Source organism: Anabas testudineus, chromosome 2, assembly GCF_900324465.2.
Source record: "Anabas testudineus chromosome 2, fAnaTes1.2, whole genome shotgun sequence".
Classification (NCBI taxonomy): Eukaryota; Metazoa; Chordata; class Actinopteri; order Anabantiformes; family Anabantidae; genus Anabas; species Anabas testudineus.
This window is the reverse complement of record NC_046611.1, coordinates 2,765,240-2,781,750: the sequence shown is the minus strand read 5'-3', so window position 1 is coordinate 2,781,750 and position 16,511 is coordinate 2,765,240. Positions and strand designations below refer to the sequence as shown.

Sequence of the window (16,511 nt, the reverse complement as noted above, 5' to 3'; positions counted from 1 at the left end):
CACCGTGAATCTCTTTTTCCCTCTCTCTTTCGCAGCACCAACTGCTCAACCAAGCGGCCGGGAACCGCAAGTTCAAATGCACCGAGTGTGGCAAGGCCTTCAAATACAAGCACCATCTGAAGGAACACCTCCGGATTCATAGTGGTGAGTAGCAAGAGGAATGCTGCGCCGCTCTTGGAATATTCATCACTATGATTTAAGATCACTGTGAATCTGAAGAAATTCCTTTCAGTTTATTTTGGACCCTCCCTGTTGATCCTTGTTAATGGACACTGAACTCTGCTATGTTAAGAATCAATCTTGTTGCCAAGTAAAATATTTCTGTAGAAATGTGTGAAGCATATTAGAAATTACATTTCATTTATTAGTTTGTCACAATTTCTACTGATCAACAGAAAAACTAAATGAGGTATTGCTACACAAAAAGATGTTTTGGCATAAAGTTTACATGTATGAAGGAATACAACTTTCCATAAAACTATAAATACTGTAGAAGTACATTATACAAACAATCCTTATATTTTCATTTTCAATACAAAATGTGCTATACAAAAACAGACAAATACAGTCATTTCCTACAATTTTATGCTACATATATATATATATATATATAAATATATATATTTGTATATTATATATACATTTTTATTTTTTATTTTTATTATTTTCTCAGGTGAAAAACCATATGAGTGCCCCAACTGCAAGAAGCGTTTCTCTCACTCTGGCTCATACAGCTCCCACATAAGCAGCAAGAAGTGCATCGGCCTGATCGCCGTCAATGGCAGGATGCGCAGCAACATGAAAAATGGTTCCTCCCCCACCTCAGCCTCCTCCTCACCCACCAACACTGCCATCACCCAGCTGCGGCAGAAGCTTGAGAACGGCAAACCACTGGGCCTACCTGAACACAACAACCACCTGAACATCAAGACGGAGCCACTGGACTTCAACGACTATAAGCTGATGATGGCATCCCATGGATTTGGTGGACCTGGACCGTTCTTGAACGGAGGCATGGGAGGGAACAGTCCACTGGGGGTCCACCACAACTCGATGGCCCAGAGCCCCTTGCAGCACCTTGGGATGGCTGGGCTTGAGTCACAGCTTCTAGGCTACCCAGGGCCACTGGCGAACAACCTGAGCGAGGTACAGAAGGTTCTTCAGATTGTGGACAACACTGTGTGCAGGCAGAAAATGGACTGTAAACCAGAGGAACTCTCGAAGCTTAAGACCTACATGAAGGAGCTGGGGTCCCAAGTTGAAGAGCAGAAACAGGCGCTGACATCGCCAGGGGGGACTCAGATTGGTCTTCCACTTGTCAATCACAATGGCGCCACCAAAAGCATCATTGACTACACATTAGAAAAAGTAAACGAAGCCAAAGCCTGCCTCCAGAGCTTGACAACAGACTCAAAGAGACAGATTAGCAATATCAAACGAGAGAAATCCAACCACATGCTTGAAGGAGGTGTGGATGAGAAGGTGCAGGAAAACATGTTTACACCTTATGCTTGCCAATATTGCAAAGAAACCTTCCCCGGGCCAATACCTTTGCATCAGCATGAACGCTACCTGTGTAAAATGAATGAGGAGATCAAAGCCGTGCTGCAGCCCAGTGAGAATTTGATGCCCAATAAACCAGCGATATTCATGGAGAAGAACACCCACTTGTCCTCCTCCATGTTGTCTGAGAAAGCACTTACTGGGCCTCTTAACCCTTACAGGGACCACATGTCTGTGCTGAAGGCGTATTTCGCCATGAACATGGAGCCCAACTCAGAGGAGCTACTCAAGATTTCCATAGCAGTCGGCCTTCCTCAGGAATTTGTCAAGGAGTGGTTTGAGCAGCGAAAGATGTACCAGTATGGCACTACCAGAACCCCACCACTAGAGCACAGGAACAACACGGATATGGTTGTCGGAACAAATAATCACCACATGCCACCAAAAGACTCTATGGCAGCTAGGTCACCTGTCTCTCTAATGAAACCTACTGACCGTATCACATCCCCCTCCATAGCAGAGCTCCATAACAATGTTAACAACTGTGACAACTCTCTTCGACATTTGAAAAACCACCAGTTCGGCGGCAATGCCAAACCCACAGGTGAAAAGTTGGACCACTCTCGCAGCAACACTCCTTCCCCACTAAATTTGTCCTCCACATCTTCCAAAAACTCTCACAGCAGCTCCTACACTCCAAACAGCTTGACTTCGGAAGACCTGCAGGCTGAGCCGCTGGACCTTTCTCTGCCGAGACTCATGAAGGAACCCAAGCATGCACTGACTGTCAAAAGTAGACCTAAAGTCAACAGCATTACCATTGACCATAACAGCATCCCCTCTCCACGAGAGCACTTCGAAGAGCCTTTGAACTTGGCATATCTCAAGAAAGATTTCTCAGGCTCTACCAACAATGGAAACCTTGAAAAAAGCACTAGCCCCATCTTTGGCATTAACCCATTTGCTGCCAAACCCCTATACACATCACTTCCACCTCAAAGCGCTTTTCCACCTGCCACATTCATGCCCCCGATGCAGGCCAGCATACCAGGTCTTAGGCCCTATCCGGGCATGGATCAAATGGGCTTCCTACCGCACATGGCCTACACTTACGCAGCAGGGGCAGCTACCTTTGCCGAAATGCAGCAGAGAAGAAAGTACCAGCGGAAACCAGGTTTCCAGGTAAATAAGCCACCTGCGGTTTTGTGAAAGCCCCAGGCTCATTCAGATTCCCTAAAATGATCTGAACTCATTTCTGTACTAATTAAAAACGACATCAGAGTCAGGAGAGAGACATGCTCACCTGAGGTAGACTGAACTAGCAAAGACAATGCCGATAAACAGCTGTGACACGGCCTGAAGGCATTAAAAGGGAGGCGTCATTAGTGGTGTCAGGACGGATGTAGGACATTTTACAGTGTTATAATGATTAGTAATTATATCTACACTGATATCAATAAATGATGGAGAAGTGAGCTGGTTGTACTCAATAGCATCAAAAAGAATCAAACGTTCTGATAAATGTGCGTCATTTCGCAAGAAAGAATGCCAAATATTTGCTGGTGCAAGGATTTAATCAGTTGTTCAACTTATTTTATTTATTATCTCATGCCCTTCTTACAGAGATTTATTTGTCAATTGTCGGTCCAATTTAAGCACAAAAAAGCACTGGCACAAACAATCACACAGCATCAGGTTCAAATAAAGAACAAGGACGATATTGGCACTGAAATCTCCTTTCAAAACAGATCTAATTGTTACCACTCTCCACTGTAAATTTCGCCCGCTGTTATGTGTGGAATATATTAACGCTCCTGTCCTCTTCCAGTGTTGGCCTGAACTCAGATATTTTGTTATTAAAGATGGGTGAAAGGCCTTTGTAAAAATGACAAAGGTGAGCCCCGGAGCTGTGCACTTCTCTGAAATTTCCCATTGCAACTTTGCAGCATTTTAAAGACAGCCAAATCCAAAATGAGCTTCTACATGTGGATTAATAATGCACAGTCTCCATGTTCATTACCAGTGAGTGCTGAAGGCTGTTTAACATAGAGGGAACCATTTTGATGAAAAAAAAGTATTAATAATGTTTCCTATTCTAAGTTATTAAATTAGATTTTAAAAATACAGCTACAGGCGTTTAGTTCAAATTGATTGCAGAGTGATAGTGGTCCCTTCTTAAAACACAGTGCAAAGCTGTCCTCACATTATCACACACATATTCATTAAAGAAAGCTTTGGTGGCTGAATATTGGCCATTAAGATGCACCTTCTGATTTTAATCATTATATGAGTTCGCAATTTCAAGAATGGCTCACTGTGCCTCCTCTAATGTTGTAATATTGTTCTCCATCAATTCATGTTTAAGACTAATCTTCATCATAAAAGAGAATTTTAAAGGAATGTGCAGAATTAACGCTCCTGTACAAAATTAGACCACACTGAATACACCATTATGGCTGAGCTCTATAATGGCGAGCATGTCAGTTATAGATGGGTGATATTACTCCAGAGCTTAAAGTTTTAGAAGAAATCAATGCTGATATGTGCTGGTAATCAAAACTCCATGAGAACATGTTGAACAGTGTGTTTGTTTGGGACATAACGTTGTTTCTTTTCACACTGAGTAGTTTTTATTTAAATAAAAACAATATACAGTATATATGCATTCATATATGATATAATCGCAAAAAAGAAATTCTATTTTTAAAGAGTTGTAGTCATTCAGTTCATTGTATTACGCGTTCATTTATGTTAGCGGATGCTACATTTATAGCTTTAGCATGTGAACACGGACGTCATATTAGCAGTAATTTTCTTGATTAAAAAAAAAGTGAAATTGACTTTGCATTTTTAAATCTTATAAAATAAAATGTATTAATTTTTTAAAGCTAAATGTGAAAAATATTTTAAATAAGCTTATGAAAATATGAAGTCAAATCTGTTTCTCATCTGTGATAACCCAGCTACCGTTACTTCTGCTAGCAGCAGCTCTTCACATTTACATAAATATACTTACACATATATAGTACACACTACTTTAAATATTAACCCTCTATTTTGCACCAAATTCATTAACATTGTTCTCTTCTTTTCTTATTTGTTTCTTCTGTATTTTAAGGGGGACCTGCTCGATGGTACACCAGATTACATGTCAGGGCTGGACGACATGACAGACCCCGACTCCTGTCTGTCGCGGAAGAAGATTAAGAAGACCGAAAGTGGTATGTACGCGTGTGACTTGTGCGACAAAACATTCCAGAAGAGCAGTTCCCTTCTAAGACACAAATATGAACACACAGGTATATACTGTTCTAGACCCTTATTTTAAACCCCATGCTTTTTTATGTTTTAAATGTTTGTGTTGCCAAATCCTATCAGTATGAATATATATATATATATATTATGTTACCCCTTTTTCTCTTTCTTTCTCTGTTCAACCCTTAAGTTGTATATGTGCACCAACACCTAACTTGCTTCTTCATTGACAGGGTTGAGATGCCAGCGAATGAGTAGTGTTCAGATTTAAAGGTTGACTTTGTGTTTTGTCTTTTGATATGTTTAAAGCGTTGTGTGTTCTTTTCTACAATATTAAGAGATTTAATAGTTTAAAAACTTGTAGCAGCTCTTTTGGAAAAGTGTAATCCGTAATTAATGCAGGTAGGCAAACAGAGGGAGACAACTGTCTTTAAAAGTGAATATACTCCTTATTTTTCAATCATATCATGCTTTATTAACCATTTTGTTATCTTAAAAGACAGTATCAATTCACCTAGATATATAAAGCCAGCTAAAGGCCCCTAATGCCGTTATCGGCCCCATTATTGACGATAGATCACATCAGCAGAGTAGCGCTCAGAAGCTTCAGAGCACTGATAACAAGTCTTTCATTATAGTTATTATACAGAGATCCTCTTTCACTAGGTTGCATCATTTATTTTATTCGCTATCTGTAGCAGAGCGCTCAGCGCTTTATGCAGCCTTCATGTTATCTGGTCGGACATAAAAGGGAGGGAGGGCGCACTGTCTGAACAGTGTGGTGAACTCTTTAAAAAAAAAAAAAAAGGGTGTGTTATCTCCAGAGCGGTTCTGCATCTCGCTCAGGATGTGATGCTTTCATGTTTGTGTCGCTGTGTGTTGTTTCTACCAATATTGCGCGGCTTAGAATTGCGGTGAAGTGCAGTTGAACTTGCCAGATGTTTCACAGAAGTGCAGCATAAAAGCCTGTTGGCTGGTGGACACAAGTGTCAGAGGGGAGTCATGTGATTTGTGTGAGGCAGGCGGCCATATTTCCACACGTGGTGAGCAGCAGTGAATGAGAAAAAGAAGCCAAATTTAGATGTTTGGAGACTTGTTAGTAGTGGAAGCTTTTAAAAAGTGCAGGTAACTTTAGGTCTTAGAACAACTCTCTAGTGAAGGAGTTAAGGTTGTGGAGCAGTAAGTGTTTTGGAATAAACTGTAAGTATAACAGCAGCCGCGTGGCCACATTACAAGCCGGAGGACATTTATTTAGTCAGACAGTTTATGGCCCCGTGTCATAAAACTATCTCACCCTGTCCTTGTGGCCAGCTTGGGTTTCTCATTTCTGCCTTGGCATCCGAAGCGTCCCGTCACATTTGGTAGACGGAGCAGCCCCAGCCCAAAACATAATGGAAAGCCAGGCGTCACCATGAACTTGAATTGTGTTCAGAGATAAGCAGGGTAACCCCTCGGAGCCTCCCCGTTCCCTCTAACCCATTTCAGATTTGTTTACTCCTTTGTCGCGCCTTCTCTGTTTGTTTGCTTTGCAGTAGTTTATTTATGTTGCATTCATCAGTGTGGCACGCAGACCTAAAATAAGGAGTTGTGGTTGAGTTTCTCCATGCTTTAACCACGGGAGGGAATTTCCATAATGTAGGCCCATGAATGCAAGCGCACTTTCATATCGTGCTCACAATTTGAATAAACAAATAGCCCTAAGTCGTAAGTCAAAGTTGGACTTAATACTCGTGATGTCATTTTACTCCATGCCATCAAATTCATTAGAGTTTTTCCTCAACGTTTTGCTTTCTTCTGACTTGTGTGATTTGTTGTAGCAGCAGGACAAGTGGGGCAGGCGACTCACATCCCCGCTCTGTGTTTTGTGTCTCCACAGGCAAGAGGCCGCACCAGTGCCAGATCTGCAAGAAAGCCTTCAAACACAAACACCATCTCATCGAGCACTCTAGACTGCACTCGGGGGAGAAGCCTTACCAGTGCGACAAGTGTGGGAAGAGGTTCTCCCACTCTGGCTCCTACTCGCAGCATATGAACCACCGCTACTCCTACTGCAAGCGGGAGGCAGAGGAGCGGGAGGCGGCTGAGAGGGAAGCCCGCGAGAAGGGCCACCTGGAGCCCACAGAGCTGCTGATGAGCCGGGCGTACTTGCAGGGCATGACTCCTCAGGGCTACCCAGAGCTGGCGGAGCGCGAGGCCATCCTGAGGCATGATGCCGTGAACGGAGGGATCAGAGAGGGACGGAAGGAAGTGGACGGAACGTATGCGAAGATCGGACGGAGGGAGGATGAGTTTGAGGAGGAGGAGGAGGAAAGCAAGAGCATGGACACAGACCCGGACACGTTGAGGGACGACGAGGAGAATGGAGAGCACTCGATGGACGATAGCTCGCTGGACGGCAAAACGGAAACCAAATCGGATCACGAGGACACGATGGAGGATGGCATGTAATCGGTGACAAGCTTCCCATCTTAAACGTTTTAAGTTTCTCTCTTTCAGTTCAGTATTCTTACCTACTCGGTTTAAAACGCCGTGTTTTAAGCTATACGTGCACGTGCCTGAAGCTTCCGGGAAGCTTACTTCGACAGACTCCTCGGGGGGGTAAGGGGGGCGATGTCTGCCGAACAAGACATGGACTCAAAAATCAATCTGGAGGAGGCGTTGAGGGAAGGGAGGCATGGGTTTGTGAAATAAGCTGCATTATGCAAACCGAACAATTAATAAATGAATACATTTCAAAAAATGTACAGTACTAAGGCCTAAAAATATGTGTGGTGCTAACCTCCTCAAATAAACCCCCTGTGTTCCATAGTATTTATAGCACAACTAGTGACTTGTACAAATTGCACTCCGCTTCTATAGTCATGAACAAAAATAATAAAAAGTATTGCCTATGTATATATTTATACAGTGTTGGAAAAAGAGCAGTTGTGTCTGCACTACAGTCCTTCGATATTACCTTTGTTATCACCTACCTACCTACAGTCTTTAGTTTTGCCATGTTGCCCGGACACAAACATCTCCAGCCACACTGTTTTAGGCCTCTTGAATCAACTTCAAATGAAGGAATTTAAACAGAAGATCGTATGAAGGAGCTCAGAGGTTTTAAAGAGACCTCCGTTTTAAGGGAAAATACAGTTTATGGACAAATGGTATGGGGGAAAAAAAATGAAGGACAAAGCCTTTGTAAGGTGTTTTTGATAAGAAAAAAGAAGCCTTATATGCAAACCTTTTAACCTGTGTGTTTTCTGCAAGTGCCACCCTCGTATTGTGTAAAAGGAAGGTTACTTTTTTCACCAGCTTCAGTATTATAAAATGGTTCACCGTTGTTCTTTGAAGCACCCGTGTCAGTATTAAGACTTATAGGCAGCAGTTCCTTAGTTTACATTATGTTGTGCAATGTTTTCTCAGTTTCTTCTCTTTTTACTTTGTCAGTATTACACCAAACCATTTTTTTTGAAAACAACCAATTGCATTCATTTTATTTGTAGGTTGGAAAAAACATTATTTATGTGGCCCATTTTATATTTCCTAATTTTATTTATTTCATACTGTTGTGTACAGTACTATAGTTCTTCAATATATAGATATATTTTAGTAAAAAGGAACATGGTGTCAATCATAGGGGCAAATTTTACGTAAAGAGAACATTTATTGTGTTTTGAAACATTGTGAAATGCGAAGTTTAATCTTATTTTATTTTATTTCCTTTATTTTCCAGTTACTGGAAAATTCCAAATTTGGGAACTTTTATACAATTGTGAAAACACTGTATTTTCGACTGAAAAATTCCACTTTCTTCATCTTTGTTTCTTTTTTTAAGCTAAAAAAAATGAAGAGGGACTGTTAAATACTATGTATGATATCATGACTGAAGAAGAATCTTTCCTGAAATGTCTTTGTAAAAGTATTATTGAATTCTTAATTTGTAATTTCTCTTGAAAATGACCCTGCTCGAATAAAAGTAGCCAAATTACAGAGTACCAAACTCTCAGCGCTTCATGTTTATTCACAGAGAACAAACTGTGAGGTTTGCTTGGCAGCATCAGGCTCCAGTCACTTTCAATTTTCTCCAAAATAAGAGAAACTGGACATTTTTCTCTTCTCATATCCAGTTTCTGCAGAAACCACAGAGGATGAGGTCTCTGCTTCACATTATTATGTTAATTACATACAGTTCAAATTCACATTTTCAAATGGATCAAAGAGAACTGACCCCATCTCGGTTGCTTATTATGTCTTATTTAGGTGATTTAGGTGAATTCAACATCTTCATCACACGGACACACACCCACACACACACACACACACGTATTTAAAGGACACAACTGTTGATATTTCTAGATTTGTTTTACGATGAACGAAATTCATTAAAAGACCAAAACAGCACACCACCAGTGAATTGATTTTGAAAAAGCATCAACAAACGAGTATTACTCCACCACTGAAAATAGTTCCCAACATATGATCATTGTGTTTAAGTAGTTTATAGATATAAACTCTTAAATGAGTGTAAACCAGTTTACTTAGAAATGAGTGAGCTTATCTTTAAAATAAATTCATTCATAAAACTATAGATTCTTTAATATAATTTACATTTCTATCTTTTCAGGATAGTAGAATCTCACTAGAATTAACCTTTAAATATTCACCAGAAGGCACCAGAAAATAAGAAAAGCTGTATTTAAGGGAGTTTAAAACTTAATTGCTTGATATAAAAATATCTTTTTCAGATATTTTTGTCATGGCTGCTTTGGAGTTGTCTTTATTTTGAAGTGAACACAATTTGATCTCAATTATGACGACATGTTGCTTTGATTATTTTACTGAGTTTATCAGTGTGGGAATTAATGCTGCAATTTAATAGGAATTGTTTAATCAGCTGGCAGGTAATGGCCTGACAACAATTTAAGTTATTGTATAAGTCATTTATAAAAGAAACAGGCCAAATATCAACAATACAAATGTGAAGATTAGCTGCAAAACAGTTAAACTGAGGATTTGGGGAGTTTTAAATACATAATTTAATGTGACACTTCTCACAAAGTTCTCACATTTTATGGATAAATAAATAATCATCTACCAGAATCATACAACAGATGAATCAGTAGTGATAATAACTGCTAGTTTCAGGCCATGAAATATTCACCTCCCTCACTGAACGACGCAGGCCTCTGTTCATTGCTTTGACCATTAACAGCACTTTTCCTTCTCAAATCTCATCTCAAAACTTTGCTCAGCCCTGACAGGTGGACTCCAGCAGCGGAGTTCTCCGCTGAAGGAGACGCTCAGCTTCATCAGTCACTCACCCTGCGTTATGCAGATTAAAAGCAACATCAAAAGGCCGAGATGAAAGCGGCAAAGGTTGAGCGATGCCAAACATCAGAACGCGCTTTGCATATTCCAATTTTCCTATCGATCGCCGTGCCATCGGATCATTCGAAGACCATCTCGCAGATAAAAGAGGGGGTCTTAAATGATTAGCTGATGAATTTGATAATGTGCTGTGAACCGCCTGGACAAATACACATGCGAAAAATGAGCATGTCTGTCAAGACAGGCAAAGAGGGAATCCTCTGGAGTATATGGCTATCATTAGGAGAGAAATTTCCACCTTCCCCTGCTTTTACATTTTACATCTATTAGACTTGCATAAAAGCTTGAATTCACCGGTTTCCAGCTTCACAGGCAACTAATGGGAAGGTCAAAGGTCAAGATGGATGTGATGAAATATTCCTGCAACCCTTGAGTAATAGGGGGAATTGCTGAATTAGGAAAGAGATAAGAAAAGAGAAAGGGGGAAATGACACATTAGCTCATGTAAAGAGCAGAGAACTAGATGAAACTATGAGAGTATGATGACAAACCTGGTTTTTATGCTGATGAACCGTCATTTCCATACAGAAACCTACACGACACCAAAGTGTTTCAGCTTAGGATGAGACAGAGTGACTGCACCGCCACTTGTCTGTTGTCTGTATGAATTCCAGTTGTCACACTTTGAATATTGGCTGATGCTGATGTTGATCCAATATAAACGTACATTGACTGATCAATACTGTCTAGCTCTATTAGCCTGGGTTTGGTGGAGTGCAGCTTTTAATTCCAAACAAGCTGCATGATGACACCCCTGTATTGATTCTTTGTGTATTTAATTTAATTTTTACATAAATAGGTTTTGACAAGTACTGCTTCACTCCACATATCTGGTAACATCTGCAGTTTAAATGAAAAGCATAGAATAATATGTGTGAATGTGAGTTAAATTCAGGTTTCAAAGTTCAAGACATCTGTAGATGAAAAACAACTGATCTCTAGATTAATATGATTTCGTGTTTGGAGTTAGTGAATCCTTGTACAAAAATGTAATTTAGACGTTGAAACAATCTTCGTATGAAGCATTAATATTTCATTTTCTGACAGATCAGATAAAACCTTTTTCCTGTGTTAAAAAGTTAAAACACCTGTTCGCTCTATGTTCTGAGGAATCAGTGCCGTGATTTTGATCTGCTCTGATGTAAAACAGTGTTGCGAATCTTGCCCGGCTCATAGAACATTTAAAAGGGAGGAAAAACAACAACACGAGCGTGTAATAGTAATTCATACGAGTGTCATGCAGCCATATGCCTGGGCCAGATTGGTGGTGTATTTTGGACAGCTGAGCTCTGATGATTCACTGCTGGGCCTTGTATAGACCAAAGCTAAGTGTACATTTTGCCTCAGGCTACTCTGCTGCCTCCACAGATACTCTTAGTAGTAAAATCGACTCATTTGCATTGAAAACACACCTCTGTCATGTTTTATTCATCTTCTTCAGTCTTTTTCCTTTACCTGCATTTATCATCATACTCGCGGCAAAAAACTTCATTCGTCACATAGTTTTTGTGGTTAAACAGCAATGGCTCGTGGTTGTCAAGTCAACTTTATGTATATACAGCTAAAAACAGCATAAATGTGCTGTACCAAACTGGAGGGTTACAATATGGAAAAAGGGAAGCAGAGCATGGAACATCAGCAGCTAAAATGAAGACGTAAGGGAAAAAAAGAGCACGCTTTAATGCACAAAATAAGAGCGATAGAGCATGACAGAACACATCGGAGGCCAGTGAATGAAAATAGGTCTGAGGTTTGGTTGCAACGGAGTATTTGAAGAGTATTTTTTCCATGTTGAAGTCAGTCTGAGTTGCACTGGAGAACACATCAGTGCCTGAAATACACATATATACATATATATACATATGTATATATATACATAACAGTGACTCAGTGGTAGCTTTGCATATGTTGAAGGGAAGAAGCTACTCACAAGTGATTCTAACACAATCCAGCCAGTGCACTCTGAGTGAAGCCTCCAGCTTTACAGGTTAGGATCTTTTTCTATTATTCTCTCCACTCATGCTAAAATCCAAGCAGTTCAAAATTTAAATCCAAAAAGTACAAAACAATAAATTGGACAAATCAGGTCATCGACTGATGGGAGTTAAAGTTAGTTCTCTCTGCATTTGGAGCTTATATAATTTGGATCCCCACATGCAGTTACCAGCTTCACAAACTATAAGTTGGCAGGTGCATCTCAGAGGCTTCGTTTTTGACATAATCCATGATAGCCAAGAGCAAAAAATGGAAAAGAAAACCCAAAAAATATTTCAACATTTCCAGCCAGTGTGCTGATCCAGGACCTGTCCAGACTCCATGTCGTCACTGGACTCCAGTGCCAATGTGTTTTTCATTTGACAAGAATATGACCTTTCCAGCACACAGAATGCTTGTTATGGTTTTCCTCAACAGATGGGGTTTGCTCTGTCGTCATGGAAACGTATGAGCACCTGTTACCATGTGACCTAGGCGCCATGTTCAGGTCACGTGACAGCACCCGAGTTCTAGAGGTAACACGACCTGCTGAGGAGGACCATTACATGCAACTGAAAGTTGGGGAAAACTCATTAAGTGGACAATCACTTTTCCATCGTTTTATTCCCTATTTTCCGTTTATTTTCATGGTTGCTAAGTTTTGCTGCCCAGTGGTATTGGCCAGTTTCATTAAGCATTTATGTGTTCTCTGCACATCACAATATTTCTATGATTGACCAAACCAGGGTTTGAAATTTAGGCCAGAACTCCAATATTTCTGTCCTGCATGCGCCTGTATTGAATTTCTGAATGTTTAGGTCAAACATCAGCTGCCCAACTCACAGCTGCTTGTTTAATGAGATCCACAACATATTCAGGGTAGAACATGGAATTTGTAATCACTACAAGCACCGTGAAGAGGTGCTCTCACATATGGGCTCCTGTTCTGTTGCATGCACATGCAACTGTGCAGGTGTAGGCATGCAACCTAAAAGGCAGTGAAGAAGAAGACTGCTAGCATTAAACGAAGCTGTAAATAACCCCAGATTTTAAATACCAATGTGTTTGTAAACCTCATACACACATCGCACTTTGCTGTAAACAACTTTTTCTTAGTTTCACTGGGAACCATTAGGAACTGATTAGGCGCTCACTAACTGAGGTGGCATTTTGAGACACATTCTAGCCAGATGTTTCACTACTGTAAATTTATTTATTTATTTGTTCCTCCTAATTTAAATATCAAATAATTTGATAAATATTTCTCTGCCCAGCAGCTCTGTGCAGTGATTAGATTTAACACAGTTTGTAGAAGCAGTCAGTCAGCCCCAGACTTAGCAAGGATCAGATATCACAACACACAAAATACGATTCTCTTTATTTATAGGTAACATGCTGCTGCATGCAAATAAATCACCTGTGGATATGTTGTGAGGTGTATTTGTGGAGCCAATTTTAGGTCGTTATGCTAAGCTAGGCGAACCGCATCTTGAATTCAGTTCTGTTTTACCTAATGTTGACCCTAAAGGTCAACACTGGGCCTGAATATTTTTAGTCAGAACATTCTTCATTTATCTATTGACACCATGCAAGCAGGGTTTGGACGAGGAAAATGTAGAGGAGACTCTCACACTTTTGACCTCATTAAATTATTTACATATCCCCATATGCCACCCGGACCATTCGCAGGGCACATGAAGGACAGGCCTGGGCAAAGACGAGAGTGGGAGAGAGAGCGCTCCTCGGACCTGGCACTCAGCGAGAGAAAGTTCAATGACATGCAGGGAGGAAAAGCGCAAGTGACCAGCAGGGATTAGCCAATCAGAGCGTCAGAAGAGCAGCCAGCTGTTCATTCTGGCCAGAGCGAAAAGAGCCCCAGAGCAGGTGGTGCAGATCGGTGCCAGTGGTGCTACAGAGGAGGGAAAAAAAGGAAGAGGAAGAAGAAGATGACGATAAAAAACAACTCACCCTTGCCTAATTTGGGGACGTTACTTTTTGTGCCTGACACTTATTGCTTTGCACAGCATTATTATGTTTTCTCTAAAATGAGCAACCCAGCCCCTGAAAGAAACTCTCTAATTTTATGCCAGTTTCCAAGACAGACCCGACATGCTTTGCAGAGCATGAGGAAAAAAAAGAAGTTAGTAAAAGGTAGAAGAGATAAAAGCAAAGGAGCTTTGACACAGAAGGTGAAAAATGACATTAAAGGTCATTACACTAAAGCTAATTATAAAAGTCTGATTATTATAACACAATTCCTTTCTTAAATAGTTATTTAGTAATGAAAATATGTAATGTGCCATATCTGGTGAGAATGAGAAAAAAATCTTCATCTTAATTTGTTTTAAATGCAGAGTCTTAATGTTTTGATGTGTTAAAGATGTACTGTAGTTTGTGTAGACTCGGCATGTGAACTAGAGGTGACAGTGTGAGTCTGAGGGGACAGTGTGAGTCTGAGGGGACAGAGTGCCATCGCTGCGTCTTTCAGTGAATACAGCAGCTGCAGAGCGTCACAAAGACAACAATGCTCCCACCATCGGAGGGGGTTCGGTGCACTGTGGTGATGTTGGACAGCTCTGCAAAGACCCCCGTGTGGAATTTTATTAATTTGCATTTATGGTTTTGTGCCCTTGCTCCCACCGAAACACCAGGTTTGGCACAGCAGAGTCATGGTATGGCAGTGGTAAACCAGGCATCTGCAGAGATCTGTGAAAGGGACATAAAAAGAAGAAGTGCTGCTCTGCTGCTGTGAAAATCAACTCAAATAAAACTTTATTCATTCATTCTTTTTAAAATGACTCGGGTCAAAGTCACATAGTGATACAAACAAAGCAAAGCAAAACAAAGATGTTGTCAAGAATGCATTTGATGTTCCTGTTCCTGTTGATGAGCCCCCTGCTGGCTGACACTTCTCAGCAATTGATCGTCTAAATAAAGTTTTTTCCAGTCCGGCCTGACACATGCTCACAGCCTTGTTCTTGAATCTAGTGGGAAACGCTAACACGGTGAGTACAAAGAACACAAAACCAGTTTTTACACGGTTAGCATTCAGAACAGAGTGTACACAGACTGTATTGGTGGTCATGGTGCAGCTCACAGTGAACACTGGTCACATTCACATCAGTGGCTACAACTTATGTGTTTTAAGGTGTTTCACCTGTTGAAGGCCAGAAAGGTTTGGTAAGAGTAACATTTGACCCTTAACCTGTACAAAAGTAAATGTTTGAACTGAACCAAACTGAATTTACTTCACCTCTCATTTTATGAGAATCTCTTTTTGTGTCAGTTCTTCCTTGTCGTTGTCATCTTTCTTTATCCAGATGTTTGAGTGCATCAACACTGATGAGACATCATTTGTCAGAGGATCTCAGAAGGAACTAGAGGAGCAATGTGGAGACATCAAGTCCCAGCCAGATCGAACTTTAGCTGACACACAAGGTAAATGCATTCGTGGACACATAAAAGAGAACTGGTCAGAGGACAGAAGTCTGAAATTTGGCCTGATACAAACAACACCTTTGCGGTAATGAAGCCTTTTATACTTTGCTTCAGGTGAAGTGAAACTTATAATATAGCTTTCATCAGATGACTGATTATTTGTTGCCATTTTCACTGCCAAAACGTCATGCTTTCAGTATCATTTTGATCATTTCAGTGCCGTTTTTGTGTCGACTCTGACTTTCCTCCTTCTCAGCCCTCCACTGAATCACCACTGCATCCTTCAATTACTGTATACTACCAATGCTACTTGCAGGCTTGTCACGTGACAGCAGTGATTTCCTTCAACACTCAAAGGAAATGATCTCTGTCAGTTTGTCCGTCGTTCAGCCAGCTTCCCCCTTCTCTCCCTCTGAGGGGTAAGTGATTATGTGTTTTGCCAATGCGTTTGTGGAAATCTTTTGATATGCACAAACACAGATTCTAATGCGCCGGCAACAGCAGCTTTTTTGGCTGACGGCTGATTAGGATGCCAGCTCATGGCTGAATCCACAGGGCCCCAGCTGGGCGCAGGGAACATCGCTCATTACACATTTTCTAGAGGGGAGGGGGGGCTAATTCACACCGCTGTGCAGCATGCCGGTGTAGGTGTAATCATATCATTCTAAATCACCGGTCAGTTACGTGCTGGCGAAGCCTCGGCTCGTGCCAGAGGGTCAGCTGGAGCCTGATTAAAGCTCGACCAAAGACAAAGTGACACATCCTTAACCTCATCAGTGGAGACGTTAAGCAAACCATCACTTACCGGTCAAGGTACGAGGTTCACCCACTGAAACCCTCAGACCTTGAATGAATTTTCAACCTCTTTCTCTCCTCTTTTTTTTTTTTTTTTTAAGAAAATTAGAGCTTTCTTTCTTTCTTTCTTTCTTTCTTTCTTTCTTTCTTTCTTCTAGTGGGGCTGCATGCAT

General features: G+C 40.8%; 1 protein-coding gene across 2 annotated transcripts in view; it reads left to right on the top strand.

The window, feature by feature from the left end:
* zeb2b (zinc finger E-box binding homeobox 2b) overlaps nucleotides 1-8,731 on the top strand; it is an 86,731-nt gene extending 78,000 nt beyond the window's left edge. The window contains exons 7-10 of one of the 2 annotated variants that reach the window (XM_026362622.1): nucleotides 36-144; nucleotides 674-2,685; nucleotides 4,622-4,724; nucleotides 6,635-8,731. In XM_026362622.1, coding sequence (XP_026218407.1) covers nucleotides 36-144; nucleotides 674-2,685; nucleotides 4,622-4,724; nucleotides 6,635-7,206 — 2,796 coding nt within the window. In that variant the 3' untranslated portion in view covers nucleotides 7,207-8,731. Of the gene's footprint in view, nucleotides 1-35; nucleotides 145-673; nucleotides 2,686-4,621; nucleotides 4,803-6,634 lie in introns of both variants that reach the window. The other variant, XM_026362621.1, reaches the window with a different exon arrangement.
* The last annotated feature ends 7,780 nt before the right edge of the window (nucleotides 8,732-16,511 follow it).